This window comes from Colossoma macropomum, unplaced genomic scaffold, assembly GCF_904425465.1.
Source record: "Colossoma macropomum unplaced genomic scaffold, Colossoma_macropomum, whole genome shotgun sequence".
NCBI classification, from domain to species: domain Eukaryota; kingdom Metazoa; phylum Chordata; class Actinopteri; order Characiformes; family Serrasalmidae; genus Colossoma; species Colossoma macropomum.
In genome coordinates, this window is record NW_023494797.1 from 4,121,835 (window position 1) to 4,140,702 (window position 18,868).

The following is an 18,868-nucleotide window of genomic DNA, read 5'->3' on the forward strand; positions in this document are numbered from 1 at the left end:
CACACAAAGACAGCTAAAGAGGAACCTATACCCAGAGCTGATTGGTAGATAACCTGCATGATCAGCTCATTTATAGCTTTCCTTTTGGATAAAACCACTGGATCACTGACTTAGACAAAAACTTCCTTTACTCACAATTTCTTTCAGGAAATGGCCTTTGCACAACACATGAGATGCCCGTTTATTTAAGACGACATACTAACACAGACACAGACATGGGCACAATACTCCTTCCAGCCGCTGATGTTAACATTGCAGAAGAGATTTTTAAACACTGCTAGCCTAAAAACAAACCAGCTAAGACAAACCTGCCTCTCCATTGTTGATGAGGTTAAAAGGGCAGAAAGGAGGGGAGGAAGTCGAATCGAAAAGAGTGGCCACTGCTTCTACAGCAAAAATGTGAGATCATCCTATTGGCAGGACAATGATTTTGACTACCCTCTACTAACATATGCACACAGGCCCACTTCTTGATTTCTACATTTTAAATATGTACAATAAATATAAAGACATAACCTTAAGTGTTCTTGACTTCAGTGTTTTTTGTGGATGTGCTGGATTGTCCCTTAACTGCAAGGTTATCGTTCAATTGTTAATCTTAAGAAGTATTATTCATAACACAACAGTTGGTTCTGACGGTACAATGTGATTGGTTGAGAAGCATTTTACTCCAAATCACAGCACGTTTTTTTTCACAATAACTGTATCACTCTGCTGAGCACTGATTGCTAAGTAACAACTGCATTGCGGCTAACCAAAGAATGTTTCTACTGTAACGACAGAACAACTAAACAAACTTAACAAGCCAAAAATGAACAAAATACAATTCAACAAACAAAATGGGCAGCTTAAGGCTTTACAGACTCACTGGAACAGGACGAGATTAAAGTCCCAGGGAGTAAAATATTAGAAATGTTCATATGATATAGAACTTGAGTGTTATATTAAACATCCAGCAATGCTTGAATGAAAACTACAAGATATAACTATGATATAACACAGCTTAAAAACTACTAATCAGACTTATCTGAGAGCTGTGTGGGTATGGCCAATGAGCACCTTGATTGACAGCTATCTGTCCAACACTCCTAGCCTGCTCCGCCACTCATACAGAACCAAAATCATTATCCAGCTTTTATGTGACAGTAACTGGATGAAAAAAGTCATGGACAAAAAGATGTGCAGATGGACGGACAGGCGGACGAACAAAGAAACAGACGAAGCAACGTGTGTGAACAGACGAACAAACAATGTTCATGTATGTATATACAAATGAACAGGCGACATTCAGTTAGACAGTTAGCTTTTGGTTATGCTGGGTTAGCTTTAGCTCACTAAGCTTCTCTGACTCTGAAACTGCTTTTGTGGGGCGGTTCAAGAAACATCAGCCATGTGGTTGGTAAGGAGAATATTTATGGAAGTGTCACCCAAGATAAGGACTACCCAGTTTACATCAAGAGGATAGAAATACAGTGAAATATATTGGTCACTTATTGGTCATTATTCACAAGGTTTACTTAGCACATTTACTGTTTGCCTGCAAGAACAAGATTAACCTAATTAGAAAGAAAACAGATTAAGCTTCTCGGGATCTTAATCTGGTGAGCACTTAAGTATTGAAAAAGCTGAGCTAATTGCAACATTTTTGTGGCTCTTTCTGTGACAGCGCTGTAAAGTTGATATTTCATTGGATATTCAACTTGCTGTGCTGTTCATAGTGCAAAAGGATGCAATTTTTTGGCAGAAGGAACTAGCGCTAAAGCCGTGCTAGAACCAGTCTAGAACACACTTCCTTCACCTTCCGTTTCGTTTGAGTGAATGTACATGATAATCGAATAATTACCATTTAAAGAGGTATATCTATCATTAGGTTAAATACCATGGTATACCACGTTTTGGGGGACCCAGACTTCTTTTCCTCTCTCGTCCAACTTAATAAGTTAGCCAGTTTGTTTTGTTTTCCATGCAATTACTGAATAATAAGACAGTAGATGAAGGTGTAATGAGCCTGGGAATTTAAGCAGTTAGACAGAATAGCCATCCCATCCTTAAAAGTTATATAGCTATGAGAGTGAGGAACTGAAGTGTGGGCCCACATATAGGCCCGTTTTTTTTAAAAGAACAAAAATACATGAAAATTAACTGAAAACCTGCACACTGGTTGGAGGTGCATGTGCATGCACGCACATACATACACACCTGTACATATACATATATGCCCACATACATCCACAGTGAGGAAGCTGGACAGACACTCTCAAATGATCTGGAATTCTGATTGCTCATATTGTGTGTGTGTGTGTGTGTGTGTGTGTGTGTGTGTGTGTGGATATTTGGAAACACAGCCTGTATCTCAGCTGTTGATCCCCATGGCTTGCTGTACAGATTCCCACCACACACTTTGATCTCCAGAGCTCATCCGCACAGTGAAACCTCAATGCATGATGCACACACTTATCAGAGTGCACATGCGCATGCACACACACACACACACATATGCTTTCCTCTGTCTTGGTCTGTCTCTCATGCAAACAACTTACCAGGCACAACTCTAGCCCCCTGCATGCTCCCCCCATACCACACATTCCTGACCACTATTTTTACACACACACATACGCGTGTGCTCACCCACAGAGTCATGGTCAAATCGACAAAACATACAGAGTCATATACCCGTGTACATGCCAAACTGTATGGAAAAGTCAAGCCAAAAATGAATGTAAACTATCATTAGAACTGTCTAAGATACAAAAACATTCACATCGCAAATTTAGATCCTGAACTGAACCCACAAATGTCTCTGGATTTCAGTCGTACATGAAAGGAGATCAACATCACCACTTTGTGAGAGGTCAATGAGAAAGAATTTTCAGACAGCAGAGTTTTACCCCAAAATGCCTCGTTTTTGCTTTACAGTTTAGCAGAAATCATAGTTAGCACCAGCAATAAAACTACAACAGAATTACGCTGTAAATTTATTTACTACTCATAACTCACTGAAACAAGCAAAGAAATTCTGACAAAAGAGTGCATTCAATTCCCATTATTTTATGTTTTGCAGGAAGAAAAAAATCTTTTACCATGTTTATGTCATGTGACTGCTACTATGTAATTAATGGTGCAATTATGCAATCACATTTAAATAATTCTAATTTAAGGGGATAATAAATATCGAGTAGTAATTAGACTTAAAGGTTAACAGAAAGAGAGACACAAGTAGAAGTAGAAACAGAGCAGCAGGGTAAAAGCATGTTTCAAGTGATGACAGGGTACAAGGAGACACTCACTGTAGAAGAGTCTGATAAAGTCACTTGAAGTCTTCATTCATACAAGTTCTACACCAGATCCTGATGTTACTCTTCCTACAGATTTGCACTCTAATCTTAATTCTAAATTATTGACTGACAATTTGGTCAACGATTGGGGAAGAAAAGAAAGGGCTTTGGCTGTTTTTAACATATCGAAGTTCTTAGTCCTAAAACACATATTGGTGCTTTGTGCAAACAGGCTAAAAAATAACAGGTTTTATTAGTCAAAAATACATTTTTAGTCATTACAGGTTAAATTGGTAGGTTTTTGTGTCAAGTAACGGGGGTTACCTTTTCGGTTAAGCTAATGAGCTAACTCTCACTAGAGCAAAGGTAGGTGATGATGACTTGGTTTGAAGTTTCTGACTTTGAAGTTTTTTGTTTGCAATGGTGATGTGCCAATATGTGTGTAGGTTGAGGTAACACTGAGAACAGATAAATACATTTTCATTTTTGTTTTTTTAATTTTTTGATTATAGATCATACCAGCAAGAGTAGTAGGCCTAGTTATCATCTGCCTTTTTAATCAAATCCTGAACTGCTTGTCCTTGGCACAAGCTCAAGGTGAGGTACTTGTGTTTTACTGTAGCAAAGTATAATATACTTACTAAAGCTTAAACATGAGCACAACTGCTATATGTTACAGCCTTGTTAAAACTTAACAGCGTTTCTTCTAATTGTTGGCCTCTGTATTTCTCCCCAGTATTCCATGATGTTATACAATGGATACTCAAATATGGTATGGAACAAATGAATCTAGTACTCGAGTACCCATGCACATCCCTAACCCTGTCCTGCATATTTTCCCCACTCTAACAGGAAAACATGCAGAACAGGAATACTCTAGGATAGAGCTGGGCGATATGGCCAAAAACGTTATCACGATAAACAAAATTCATATCGTTCGATATCGATACATATCGCGATAAATGTCAAATCATGATTTCTTTCACGTTTGAAGGCTGATTTTGCTCCTGGGTGGTTAACTGTGGTTTTAAACTATCACTTATGGTCCCGATCATGACAAACACTCGGCAAACAGTGGAACATTTCACTAATCTGTCATGGAAGAGTGGGAGAAAGTTTCTAAACTGTTTTTATCAGCTTGAAAAGCACAGCTGCAATTTTTGTAATAGTCATGATTTAAGAAAGAAAACAGATTATTTTTAGCTGTCTGGTGACGAGCGCTCGGCTACCCCGTTACAAATGCTAAACAAGTGGCCAACAACAGTGCTAAACTCTTTAGTTTCTCAACAACGTCAACTCGGTTCGGTAGGTCACTGCTGTCACTCCTACCACATCCATGTAAGAGCATATCACAGTATTCAGACACCAGCTAGCGGCGACTGGGTTTCTCTATGCTACTGTAGTAGTTTAAGGGGTGAACCGCAGTATATCTGACGTTTGCTGTGTAAAAGCATTATCTGCAGTGTGAATCTCTCACACCAGTCACAGAGTCCTCCTTTTAGGTATGTTTACACTGAAAGCGGTGATTTTGTGTCTTGTTTGATCTACCGTATCATCAGTTCAGCGCTGCTTCAAGTTAGCCAGCAGGTAAAAACAGCTAGCCTGGAAAGATAGCGCTCTCCCGCTCTCCAGTGCCTCACAGCTTCCTCAGTTTACTTTCGAACATGAACCCACTTCTTTCTTTCACTTTCGTTGCTCGAGAATGCACGAATACTAAAATATGACGGTTTGGCGCTGTAACATGGCGCTGTAGACCTGATTTAACACCGCTAAAGTTGTTAGTAAAGAGGTGAGTTCGCCGTAGGACGGTATAGTTACACCACTGACCTCGTCACTCACACTCGGTCACAGGAGAACAGATCGCCGGTCGCTCCACTGAAACAGGGAGGCCCTCGTGGCCCCCTCCCTCTCTAATCAAGTTGAAAAACTCGGAAGTGCGCCCTCTCCTGGCGACAGCAGAGTAGTGTCGCTTTCCTTGCAGTAGAAAACGCCACCAAGGCTTTCGCTAAAACGGGGAAGTGTGCGAATGGTGTATTATGTCGAACATTTATCGAACCTGTCTTATCGCTCTATCGAGGAAAAGTTATATCGCGATACTTATCGTTATCGTTTTATCGCCCAGCCCTACTCTAGGATAAGGATTAGGAAACACTGTCCTGCACAAATCACACTCAACTCTTTCTCTTCTCTTTTTCTCTTACTCTCTTCACTTTTTACCCACCTTCCTACACTCAAACATAAAGACGGCATAAAAAAAAGGTTCTTTGGAGTGACCTTTGGTTCCATGAAGAACTTTTAAAAGGATGCGTCTTTAAAGAAACCATTCTAATTAATGAGAGCTTAAAGAACAGTAAGGTAATATAAAGCTTCTATACCAATTAAGTTTTTTCCTAGAACTGTAAGCACAAGCCAAGAACCACTACACTGTCCTGCTCTGTCCTCTTGTAACCCCCCTCTCTTCTTGTATCTTCCCCTTTCCTTTACTCTCCTCTCCTCACTGTCCCTCTCTTCACTTACTTCTTGCCCTCTCATGGGAACTTTTCCGAGGCCCCACCTCAAATCGGGTGCCGGCGGTCTTCTCCCCGGGGCTCTTTCTTTCTCTTCTTTCACAAAAGGAAAACAACAGCCACTCTCTCCATCTCTCTCCATCTCTCCCTCAGCTGGCTTCAAACACAACAACAGCCAGGTCCCTGGGGAGCATAGAGGAAGAATGGCACACACATACACACACACACACATACACTCACTCAGAGGGCTGGTGGGTAGATCCCTTGAAGGGGTGTAAAAGTAGAGGAAATATGTAAGAAGTAATATAAAGAAAAGAAGAAGAAAGGGATGCGAAAACGACCCATGAAGAGGAGGCGCGGGCGGGCGCACGCAACACTCCGTCAGCTTCAGAAAGGGAACAGGGACAGAAAGAAAAAGAGGAAGAGAGCAAGGAAGAGTGGGGCGCCAAAAAGACAAGTCGCATCTAAAAGCAACAGCCAGCCCCTAGACAAAAGCACTCACTCTCTAAAGGAGGAGAAGAGGGAGAGAGAAGGAAAAACTGTGTTTCTATTCTTTATTCTCTCTCTTTATGTGGCAGTGGAGAAGTGTACTGGAGACAGAGAGAGAGAAAGAGAGAGAGAGAGAGAGAAGAAAAACAGCAGAGCTTTGAGGGAACAGTCAATCTCTGAGCCTCCAATGGAGCCTGCATGACTGTGAAGTATTTGCATGAGGATGACAAAAAGGATGCTAAAAAACCTCAGTTCTCCACTATAGCTCAGGCTAACTCTCACTCACAACATCCTCCACAATTATACACACACAGAGTCAAACACACACACTCAGGCAGGCCCACCAGCTAAATAGGACAATGGAAGACAGAGAGAAGAGCAAAACAGAGAAAACTAAAGAGACAAAGAAGGATAAAACAAAAGACCAAACTGAAAATCACATATGAAATAATTATCAAATAATACTGAGAAACTTCATGTGTTTTCATAATTTCAATGCCTTGTTTTCATGTGTTTATGATCGCCTTCTGGTGTGGCCTCATGACTGTTTCTTCTCTTTAAAATATGCACAGCAATTTGCTCCCCCTTGTGGAGAAACTTCAGACTGCTTAACATGCATAAGCCCTCGGGACACTTGAGCTGTGCTGAAAAGCCTTCTGTATACCGCATTCTGGGAACCCCGCAGAACAGACACTGGGGTATTTGCTCTGGCGTAGCCTAATGGCTTATTAACATTGTAAAATAATCCATTGTTTTAACAGTGAACAGAAACATGACATATAATGTTTAATATCATTTCCCAAGCTGTTTAAATTTATTAAAGATATTTAAAGTTATAAATTAATCCTCTCTAGTTCTCCATCAACACAGCAAATACATCCTTTGAAGCATCGTCACCAGTTTACTTGTCAATCAATCACTTGGCGGTCAACTGTGAATATCTGAATACATCACCATACTGCACCGGTCTAGACTGGGGAGCACTGGGGATCTGTATGATATATCATTTGGTCAATGTAACTGCAATATTGGCCTCACAGAAGCTGTAACATGTAGTCAAGCTAACAAATCACTATTAATTTTTCATTATGTGCTGTGAGCATCCTAACTCCTCTGATGAATCAAGACATTAATGTGACCCAATGTGAACACATTTGGCCAAAAAAATGCAGGACAACTTTAAATCATCTTATATCAAGGGTTCACCCGTATGTTTTTAACGCATAGCAACTGCAATATGCAGCTATGTAATCGCAACAAGATATTCTGTCCCTATAACGATGCAACCCTTATTCCTTCCATTTAAAACCGGGATGATTATTACCACATCAAAGAAAGAACACTGGAGTCCTGTGCTGGATACTGAGGGGGTCTGAGAGGCCATAGAGGGCAGCACCCTGTGTCATCAGTAAGACCAGCAAGAGCAGCTGTGGACCTCCCAGACCAACAAACACACAATAAAAACACTGATCTTCACCTGCCTGCCTAATACAGAGTAGTCAATCACTCTCTCTCTCTTACACACACACACACACACACACACACACACACACACACACACATACACACACACACATACATAGATAACTGGGGTGACCATTACACACTAACTGGCTGGCATGCTGAACGGGAAGTTTGAGAACAACAAAAAAGCTGTGAACTTGTATTTTTGCATTGCAACTTTTCATTCTGGCCTATAGTGATACAGTGTAGGCTTATATCTTTAGGCTAAACTAGCTGAGTTTGTCTGAACTCCATGGTTCTCTTGGCCACAACTTCTTCCTATCTTGGTAGTTACATTGGTTCAAAACTCTGTAGTCTAGCAGGCTATTGGAATAGGAGGTGCTATATAAACATGGTCAGTCTATGAGAGGGGGTTTTCAAGACACTTTCCCCCCACGCCAGAGCTATTCAGCACACAACCATAGTGGGCTTCAACATCAAACAGATTCCTGACCCTGACTCCCCACTGTCCTTCCCATATAACCCACATTTTACAACACCCACCCCCTTTCAGCCACACACATGCACACTGTTGGTCCACACACACACACTGACACATATACACTGTTGGTCCACACTTCACTCCCGCATACACTCCTATATTGCTTAAATAAAAAGCTTCTAGTTCCAGCTGGAGATTTACTGCATGAGGTTAAGGGAGGTTTAAAGTTGGGTGATATTCCTGTTACAAAATCATAGATACCCCCACAGACACCGTTTTTATTCGTATCCAAAAAAAGGAGTCATGCAAAAAAGATTGCAGAATCATATTGTAACCAGCAGATATAAAAAATAGCAGCATCAGTCATTTAGTTTTTCCCAATAATTGGCCTCACATCCCAGTCTAGTCTGAAATAAAATCCGTGTTTTATTTGTAACTTGTATTCTAAGGTTGACAATCCCTCACGACATGGGCAGTGTGAAAGGCAAAAAGTGCAGAAGTCATTCCTTTTTCACAAGTTTGTGGTTTTACTACAAGCCCTTTGAATTAAATTGTGGAGGTGAAATCAGTCACAGCATGACAAAAACAATACAACATAGTGAGAAATTACACAAAAAAACGTACTGAGAAAAGTGAAAATAAAACAGAAATGTGTTTACAATCGAGGCTGAACACTTGGATCCAATCATTGTCATCTTGGAACAATAAAAAACCGCACTGAAGTGCATTCTTGTTTGGCGCTTTTTCTGAAGCAAAAACAAAGGCAACGCTAACTAACAAAGGAGTCCCAAAAAACAGACAGCCTGAAAGGGAGTCCAAAAAGCCTGCGCCGTCAGCAAGCACTCCCTCAAACTTTAACACGCAATGAAATATTAAGTTATCTTAGAAACGCTTTGTTAAAATCAAAACAAAGCAAACACTTCCAAATAAATATTTATGGTCAGAAACACGGCTCGCTCCGTTTTGTTCTTTCTCCCACAACACTGTGAAAACCATTAGGCACACAGGACTCAATTATTTATGTTAAAACACATGCACACACAGCTCTGTCGAGTCCAAATTGTTCAAACAGTCCAAGTCTTTCAGCAGGGATCTTTACACAGTCTTGCCAAATCACTTCACACCATCTGGCAAACACACACGCGTTCCGCAATGCTTGTCCAATGTTCTCCCAATGTTCTCAAACTTCTTATTAGAACCTCCACTGAAAGAAGCCAAGCAGGTCACTTGAAGCTGTCTTGAGATCTCCACAGAGTCCCACCCAAAGGTTCCATAAAGCTTGTGCGTTTGATACGTTGGGATGCCTGAAGAGCCATTCAGGAATTGCTCAGCCTACCTTAGCCTCAAGTCATAAAAGCTGTGGTCATGGCAATAAGCTCTGTGATACAACCTGAGATCATTTCAAGCTAACAAAAAAAACGCTTTAGTACTATCTAATCACTCCAAACGTAATAAAACTCAGGCTTTAAAACTCCACCTCTGCTTTATAACTCCAACTGACCTCACCTTGGCTTTTATATCAAAAATACCTTCAAAGAAATGACAAGACAACAAAGGATTTTCATCTCTCCATTTCAGCAGTGGCCCTACCAACATACCAGCATTCCTTACAATGTTTTTACTCCCCTATTTCCTGTATATCTGAGCTGTCCTGTTGACTTTCTGCCTGTTTTCCCTCCTCATACCAGCCAAAGCCACTCCAAATAAACTCCAGTGGCACTGAATGACCTTCCTTAGCAGCAGTCCCAAAGCCTTGGTCAGTCCACCTTCCCCAGTGGTTTACGTGAAGAGCGAGAGAACCTTACCCCGCTGTAGCTATCATATGACGTTTAATTAGAGGATCGCACCCAGATAAGGAAACACTTCAGTAAGCAATGCAACGCTGACCCAAAGGCTACAGTCCCACAAACTTTCAGTGGTTTCTGACAAGAATTGGTGGCTATTGCATTTTCATGCACTTTAAAGAAGCCTGCAAAGTGGCCAAAGTCTCCTGCTTTTTGTGTGGGCCCTTTAGAGTGGCCTGCTGGATTCCCCCTCACTCCACCCCAGGCCTCTCAAAAAACTCTTTTGAGACGCGACAGCCCCCAACCCGAAAGAGGCTTACGCTCCCTCAGAAGTGCTTCCAGAGCATTTCTGCCCTCCTCAAACAACAACGTTCTTATGTGTTTACCAGGACGCCAAATCGCAGACAGGCTTGCAACCCCCCCAACTCAGTTTCACAATGCAGCCCTGTCACCAGCCTGTCAGGCCGCAGTGCTTTCAAGCCTGCCATGATCTATCACCTCCAGAGAGGACTGCATCTGTTCAGCTGTTCTGAACCCTGACACATTTGCTTCCCTGTTGCTTGAACAAATCCATGTCATGTATGAGTGAAAATGTGAACTCGACTATGTTCAGCTTTCCCCCAATATAACCACACCTTGCGTGCAAAAGTGGAAACGTCCGATCACTTTTATAGCACTGGTGTAAAAGTTTGAAATCCAAGCACCACTTTGTGTGAAGCACTTTTTTTCTCCTCCTTGCCTCCTTCCTTTCAGCAAAATGACTGCCTGTCAGGTGCAAACAGACTCTGGACCTTTGTAAAAACTTCCAACCAGACGTTTCCCCTCCCATCCTCCTCAGGAATAAACATGAAGAAATCCGCTCTACCTCAGGCTTCAAAGGGAACATTTGCAATTGTAGAGAGAACTGGCAGGCGTTTTAAAAGCGTTCATTAGTGGGTGTCAGGCAAGTGTGTGTTCAAAACTTCTCCAATCCACAGCCGAGGATAACGGCTCTGCCTTCTGTAGTCAGGCTCCAACCGCTAAACAAAGCCATTCTTGTGGCTTCAGCTTGGTATGCTGACTGTTGTTCTCCATTATGGAAAACACAACGCCAAAGCTCACGTCCAAAGCGTCAGAAAGCCATTAAAGAAAGTGAGGGTGGTCTTCAGCCAAGAGCTTGGGGTCACAAAAGGGCAAAAAGCTGGGAAGAATTACCACAGGCACCGACAGTAACACTTACACTAGCTCACCTCAGTGAGTTATCAAAGTCCTTCACTCACAAAAAGTTTCCTACAGCGCTTAAAGGAAAAAGCCACAGATTTTTCAAAATTTCTACATAATGAAATGGATGAGATGTAAACAAAGCCAGTGGTGTGGTTTGAAATGCTCCAATCTAAAGAAACTTACCAAGTCAGAATTATTCACAGTGGTGGTGATAGGAACCAGGCGTCCATCTCTAAAAGCTCCCACATAAAAAGTTATTACAAGAAATAATTATGGTATATGCTGACTGATATCTGAGACACTGTTTTATGATGGTTTCGTGATAAAGTTTTGACCTTAAATGCGAAACTATTTATTTTAATCTATTTATTCGTGGCAGAGGAGCGCATGCAGGGTGTTGTAAGGCAAAATAGTCCCCAAAGAAAACTTTTTTTTCTATTTATGACTATTTTATCATTATCAATATTACATAGAAACACTCAGAAGACATGTAGGTTCGCTGGTGATTTTAGATAGCAAATAAAATGGCTATATTTGTGTTCCTATCTGGTTCCTGTCACCACCAGTGTAAAGAAATCTGAGTCTATAGGTTTCTGTGAACCATTAAACCACTTTACGTCAAACCACTGAATGACTTTACATCTCAGTGACTAGATTATTCAGGAATTTTGACAAATTGGGTGGAATTCCCCTTTAACATCTTTCAATGGTTTATGTCAAGAGCAGACAGTGGAGCTGCCTACGACGCTGCGATAAACGTCTTAGTTTGCGGAGAAACTCGAAAATACTGACATAAGTAAAGTAACTTTCAGTTTTTTGACAGTTTTTTACATTTTCTAACAAAAAGCTTTAACATCTAAACGGCTATTCTCGAGAAAACTTTCCTGTGGAGACCAACACGAAGCGCGAGCCGCCGCGCGCGAGAGCAACGAAGCTGAAGCTCCAATCCAGATATGAATAAAGTAGTAAAAAACACATTTTAACGCGTTTGGTTTAAATACACATATTTTAATGCATTTGAATACCACATAAATGTCATTAAAACAGACAGACTCACCCTTGAAGACAGTCCGCAGGTACTTTTTTGGTGGCAGTCCTGTTGTTCTAGGCGAGATCCAGTGCAGTAATACTTCTGCTTAACGAGCCAGTCGTCGAGTCCTTTTCTCGCCAAGCAGGCATTAACTACGAAACTGTCGCCTAAAAACAGCAAAAGAAACTCAGTCTGAGTTGTTTTTCGTGATAAATCACGTCCCGTGGTCTCCTAAACTCTCACTCCCGATTAACCTTAACGATAGAGGAGTTGGGGTCTTATCTGGATAAATTGTAGCTACTTTGACAAATTAAGGACACTGCCTTAAAGGGGAATACCACCGATTTTCCATTTTTCATAATTTCTAAAGATATATATATATACAAAGTCATTCTGAGGTTTGGTACGAGATGGTCCGTTGTAGAGAAAGTTACACACTGATTTCTTTACAGTGGTGGTGATAGGAACCAGGGGTCGCCATGTCTACAACACAAATATAGCCATTTTATTTGCTATCCAAAACCACCAGTGAACCTACACGTGCCTTCTCAGTTTTTACATGTAATGTTGAAGATTGTACAATAGTGGAAAATGAGAAAAAGGAAGTTTTCGTTGGGGACTATTTTGCCTCACAACGCCCTGCATGTATCCCTCCTCTATGAATTGATTCAAATAAATGGATTAATAAGTCATTTTAGGCTAAGACTATCACAAACCTATCGTAAAACAATAACTCAGGCATCAGGCACGGTATTCATAAACATTTTATGTAATAACTTTCTGTGAGGGAGCTTTTAGAGGCATTAAACTCATCAGACATCTGGTTTCTGTCACCACCACTGTGAACGATTCTGCCTCGGTAAGTGTCCCTAAAACGGAGCATTTCACGTCAAACCACTCTGAATGACTTCGTTTACACCTCCACTATTTAATTATGTGCAACTTTTGAAAAATTGGTGGAGTTCCCCTTTAACACCACTTTTCTTTTTCTCTCACACGACACAAATGCACTCACCTTCAGGGCTTTCCCTCGGTTTACAAATAGCAGCTTCCCAGGACATTTCACAAGAGAAAGAAGACACGGTGAGACATGGTTAGTCCAGAGAACTACAGCTTCACAGTTAAAGCCAAAAAAAGCAAGAAAGAAAGAGAGAGATGAAAGAGAAAAAGCCTTACCATGTTTCGAATGAAGTTTACCCATTTCTCCTCATTGGGTTGGAATAGCAAAACATCAGAAATGAATATAATCCAGAGACGAACGGTTAATGTTTTCCTTCACACAGCAGTGTCCGTACAGAAGAGCGAATAAACCCTCGCGGTATATCCAACAGAGACGGATCTCAGCTTTGATCCCCCCTCTGCTCAGCTCAGCTCCCTCCAGTTTTTTCTCTCCACCTGTATTCGGTATAAGCCACGCCCCTCTGTGCTAAGATTGGCTGGTAGCTCTCACTCACAAGCGGACCGCCGAGCCAATCCTAGCGCGGGGGGCAGGACAGCACTAACCAATCCTGGCACAGGGTCGCGGGGCATGCCGGAATACGGGTGGGGAAAATAATAAGTGATTGACGCCTCGCAGCTTCGCTCTATTTCATTGGTCCAAAAGCGGCACATGAAAGCGCGAGCCGGGATTCTTTTCGAGTCTCCAACTATAAAAAGAGCAGCAGAGAAAAAAGCAGAGCGACTGCTGCAGTCTGGGTGAAATAAAAAGCTGAGAAAACACGACACGGATGAATTAAAATGAACCGTCGACGACATTTGTTGTTTCTGCAACTTTTGGCTTTACTTTAGTTAGTTAATTAGTTAAAGACGTTGCCAAAATCAACACAAGTAGTGTGAAGAAAGTCTGCCAAACCAGTAAAGGGGAGTTCCTTTAGTCCACAGTGAAACAGGTAACGTGTCAAACCGTAGCTAGAAGTTTTAGGGGTGGCCAGCGAAGCCCAAGATGTGGACATATGCATTTGGATTAGTTTCCCAACATTTGTTTTAAAGTAAAATGGGGGGTTGGTGAATGTGTTCTAGCTTGCTATTGCTTTAGGATTTAATTCATTCTAAAAAACTGTGTGTATATGAGTAAACCTGCGTTGGATAGGGTCCACTCTCGTTTACACAACAACAGTGGTAGAAAACTGTTAACAGATTAACAGTTAATAATGGCACAGTGAGATGAATCTGGCTGGCCACACTGTCGCTACAATAGGTTTCATGTTTCATAAATCATTATCAGTAACCTCAGTTCATTTTTCATTTCAGCAATTAGTGAAGTGGTCTGAATTGTAGGATGGTAGTGCACTATGGATGTTATGGATAACCAGACAGCAATGTATAAGGTAAACCAAAACACATGCATGCATTTAACTGTAAAAAAGTAATTAGCATTATAAATGGTTGTGGCTGAGTCATTTTTGATAGTTAATTAATCTTACCATATGATTATGCTACCTTATGAGCAGCACAGCTGAAAGGACCCCAGTGCACATTCACTACAGTCTGTTTGCGAGCCTATTACAGCAAGACACGTTAATTATCAAAGGCAGCATCATCAGACTCCTATAAGTGATTCTTACACTGCTGGCATATTTTCACCATAAAGCATAGTTGATGCTTTATTGATCAATTATTATCAATCATTGGTCATGGCTGACTGATGATGGCTGACTTTCTCACTTTCACTAACTGGGGTGACCATGCTTCATTCAAGGGTGGCACTGGCCACCCCATGGCCTCCCCCAGGCTATGCCCTCTGGTGTCATAGATATAAGATAATAACCTCCTGCCTCTTGGTAATGTTTCATAGATATAGGATAATAACTGCATACCACTTTGCTGCCAGTAATCCTAGATCTGACCTCCGCCCACTAAAGTCTGACTCCAGAGTCCCTCCAGCTTCTGCAGTGCCCTGTTACTATTGGGCCTGAGCAAGTCAGTAAGAATATATGACATCACAGCCACCCCAGCCGAGACTCAGTATAAGAGGAGCCAGTCCAGTATGTGTTATACTACCAAGGTTCAACAAACCTAAGACTTCCCGTCACTTACTACAGTGGATCTGACTAGATAACCAAAGATTGGTCATGTACAGGGTTCAAAAGTAGTCTTGTGACACTCTCTGAATAGAATTTATATGGTGTTTATTTGTTACTTTCCAAAATGAATGCATCATTTATTATTCATATCCATCAGAAAGGTCATAACAAGCAACCACAACAACGATTTTAATACATGAGATTTTAAAAAATCCCAGTAATTAATTGAAAACTTAAGTAAGGCAAAAGTTCTCAAACAGTAGAGGGTCAAACAGTAGTGTTCTTTCCTTCATGTGTTCTTTACTTCATATTTAATTTTTCTCAATATTTAAGTTTTATTAGTTTTGTAACTTTATCTTTTAAAATTTACAGTCAGGTGAGATGGAATGTTAGGTTGGAGATCTCTGATTTGAAAATGTGCATTTGGATTAGTTTCCCAACATTTGTTTTAAAGTAAAATGGGGGGTTGGTGAATGTTTTCTAGCTTGCTATTGCTCAGTTGGACTCAAAGTATTGATACATAGGTGTGCAATTAAACTTTGGGCCACTGGTGTGCCCTGGCCTTTAAAAGTGTTTAATTAATTAGAAAAGAAATGATGATCAATGTGTCCTCAATGTGTCCAATGTGTCCTCAATGTGTCCTCAATGTGTCCATTGAGTATGGGTCTGTCAGGTCTGTGTGTATATGAGTAAATCTGCGTCTGATAGGGCCCACTCTCATTTATACAGCAACAGTAGCAGAAAGCTTAACAGATTAACACACTGTCACTACACTTTCATGTTTCACAAATCGTTATCAGTAACTTCAGTTCATTGTTCATTTCAGCAATTAGAGAACTGGTCTAAAATGTAGGACGGTGGTCCACTATGGATGTTGTGTAACATCCAATTACAAACTACTTAAGGTACCAACCTTTAGCAACTTGATGTTTCATTGCTTCAGAAAGATTTTAGCTAAAATTCAAAATTCCTGAATAGTCATTCAGAGTAGTTTGATTTGAACTGTGCCATTTTTAGGAAACTTACAGAGTCAGAATAGTTCATAACGGTGGTGATAGTAATCAGATGTCTGAAGAGTTCAATGCCTCTAAAATCTACCTCACAGAAAGCTATTATTTGAAATGGTCACAAACACACTGCCTGATAGCTGAATACATGAGATACAAGATGTTTTACAGTGTTTTTCCTATTTTCATTTGTGGAGAGGTGTATGCAGGACGTTGCAGAGCAAAACAGCACCATTTAAATTATTTAATTATCAATATTCTAATATTATAAAATAAAACTAACAAGACAGATTTAAGTTCACTGGTCATTTTTAATAGTAAATAAAATGGCTATATTTTCATTGTAGAGCTCAAGACCCCAGGTTCCCATAACCATCATTGTGAAGAAGATTTGAGTTGATAAGTTTCTAGAAATTAACATTTCATATCAAAACACTCACAGTTCACTGGATAATCTATCTAGTATTAGATAACTAAGGTAATCACACCAGTTTTTTTTTCAGAAATAACATCACATACTCTCTCTCCCAAACGTTTTTTTGAAAAAGTATTTTATCTGCATAAAAGTAACGTTAGTGTTTGTGTCTGAATGGGAGAAAGACTTCTTTTCGTTTTTTGGACATATCACAGTTTTTCAGAAGTGGTATTCACTTTTCTTTTATTTCTCCACCATTGCTTTTTATTGAGGCGCAGCAGGAGACACTCATTAAAATGGCCGCCGCATGAAAAAAAAAGTCTGAAACAGATGAATCGTCCCTGTCCACAGAAGTGAAATTCAAGGTTCGGCCCACCCGTGAATTTTCACACCCATTCAAAATGACAGCCTTGGCGCTGGAGGACGTGGAGAAAACATTACAACCAAGTTGAAGTTTTGCAAAACGTACTTCTGCTTCCTTTGTTTGTCATAAGCTGAACTACTTTCTCTCAGAAGAGTTGGGCCTATCAGATTCCAGGGGTAGCCAGTACCACCTCTCTGACTCAGCTGTTGCCTCTGCTACCTTAAGCCACAATGTAAAGAACTGATGAACTGATGTAAATATACATTCTGGGAAAAACAGGAAAATTCAGAAATTCATTTTATTTGCAGAGCATACTGGGAAAGTGAAAGGGGGTGAATGGATTTTTTTTGTTGGTTTTTGTTAATTTGCTTTTATTGTTTTATCTACAGTTCATTTTATGTTTTTTCACCTTAACATATTTTTCTTACACCCCTAAAAAGGATGGATCTTCAAGGATTCTTTAGTAAAGAAAATGGTTCCCTATAGAACCATTAACACTTAAAGAACACTGTGCATGATCAAAGGGTTCTTTGCATCACAAAAGGGCTCTTTACATTGCTGGAGAATGTGTTGTATATGGTTCTATATAGCACCATTTTGAAAAGGGTTCATAGGCTTGACATCGTAACGTTGAACCATCTACAGCACATTCTTAAACAATTTGAAGAACCATTTAGCGATGCAAAGAACCCTTTAATCATGCGACGCGTTCTTTAATTGTTCATGGTTCCATATAGAACATTTTCTAAAGAACACTTGAAGAACCATCTTTTTAAAGATTGTACCACATATATACATTTTAATGTGTTTTACATTTTTTGTTGTTTAAAGACTTTGTTATTGAGGCTGAACACTTTACCAAAAATATGTCAACAAATAATGCAACAGTACAAAAACAATGTTCCTCCATGAGCAATTTCAAAGATTTTAGGTGTTTCACCCTCCTCAGTGCATAATATCATCAACAGATTCAGGAAATCTTGAGAAATATCTGGCAAGGCCAAAAACCACAAGGGAATCCCATCATATTCAATCCCTCAGATGACACTGCTTTACAAACCAAACGTCAGACTGCATTTAAAGGAAAGCAAAAGTCACTACACTTTGATCAAAGATCACAGAAAAACAAACATTTTGTTTTTTGAAGGATATATAATGAATTGTGCTTAAAATGACCAAAGACTTGAACTAACAAGGTAAAATATGTCCATTTAATTTCAGGTTGACTTCAATGAAATAATGGAAGTTGTGTTCTCTGAGCCAAAGAAATAAATGACCATCCAGATATTATTAGTTCAAAAGCCAGGGTATGTCATGGTATGGGGGTGTATTAGTGCCCATGAGTAACTTGCACACCTATAAAGACACCATTAATGCTGAAATATTTGTACACATTTTAGAGCAACATATGCTGCCTTTTAGACGCTGTCTTTTTCAGGGATGTGCATGCTTATTTCAACATGACAATGCCAAGAAACATTCTGCATGTGTTACAACAGCACTGCGTAATCAGAGAGTGCTAGACTGTCCCAGCTTTTTTGGTACATTTTGCAATTTTGGAATAAGCCTATATTTACAAAAAAGTCCATACGATAAAACATTAAATATTGTGTTTTGTACTGTCCAACAAAACTTACTAACCACTGCTTTCTATTATTACTGGCATTTCACACAATCATTATTGGCATTTCATTTTGGCGTTTTTTAGAATTAGGCTTGTATATGATGTAGTAAAATTGAGGGTCCTCAGACAGCTGTGGGTGCACATTAGAGCATATATAAGCTGTGAAACAGAAATACAGGGGGGCAGGAAAACTGTACAAATA

At 40.2% G+C, this 18,868-nt stretch overlaps 1 protein-coding gene across 1 annotated transcript in view; it reads right to left on the bottom strand.

Moving 5' to 3' along the window:
- nkd1 (NKD inhibitor of WNT signaling pathway 1) overlaps positions 1–13,615 on the bottom strand; it is a 45,593-nt gene extending 31,978 nt beyond the window's left edge. The window contains exons 1-3 of the mRNA XM_036584063.1: positions 13,410–13,615; positions 13,249–13,281; positions 12,261–12,400 (exon numbers count right to left, since the gene is read on the bottom strand). Of these exons, the coding sequence (XP_036439956.1) occupies positions 12,261–12,400; positions 13,249–13,281; positions 13,410–13,434 (198 nt within the window). The 5' untranslated portion in view covers positions 13,435–13,615. The remainder of the gene's footprint in view (positions 1–12,260; positions 12,401–13,248; positions 13,282–13,409) is intronic.
- Between the last annotated feature and the right edge of the window lie 5,253 nt (positions 13,616–18,868).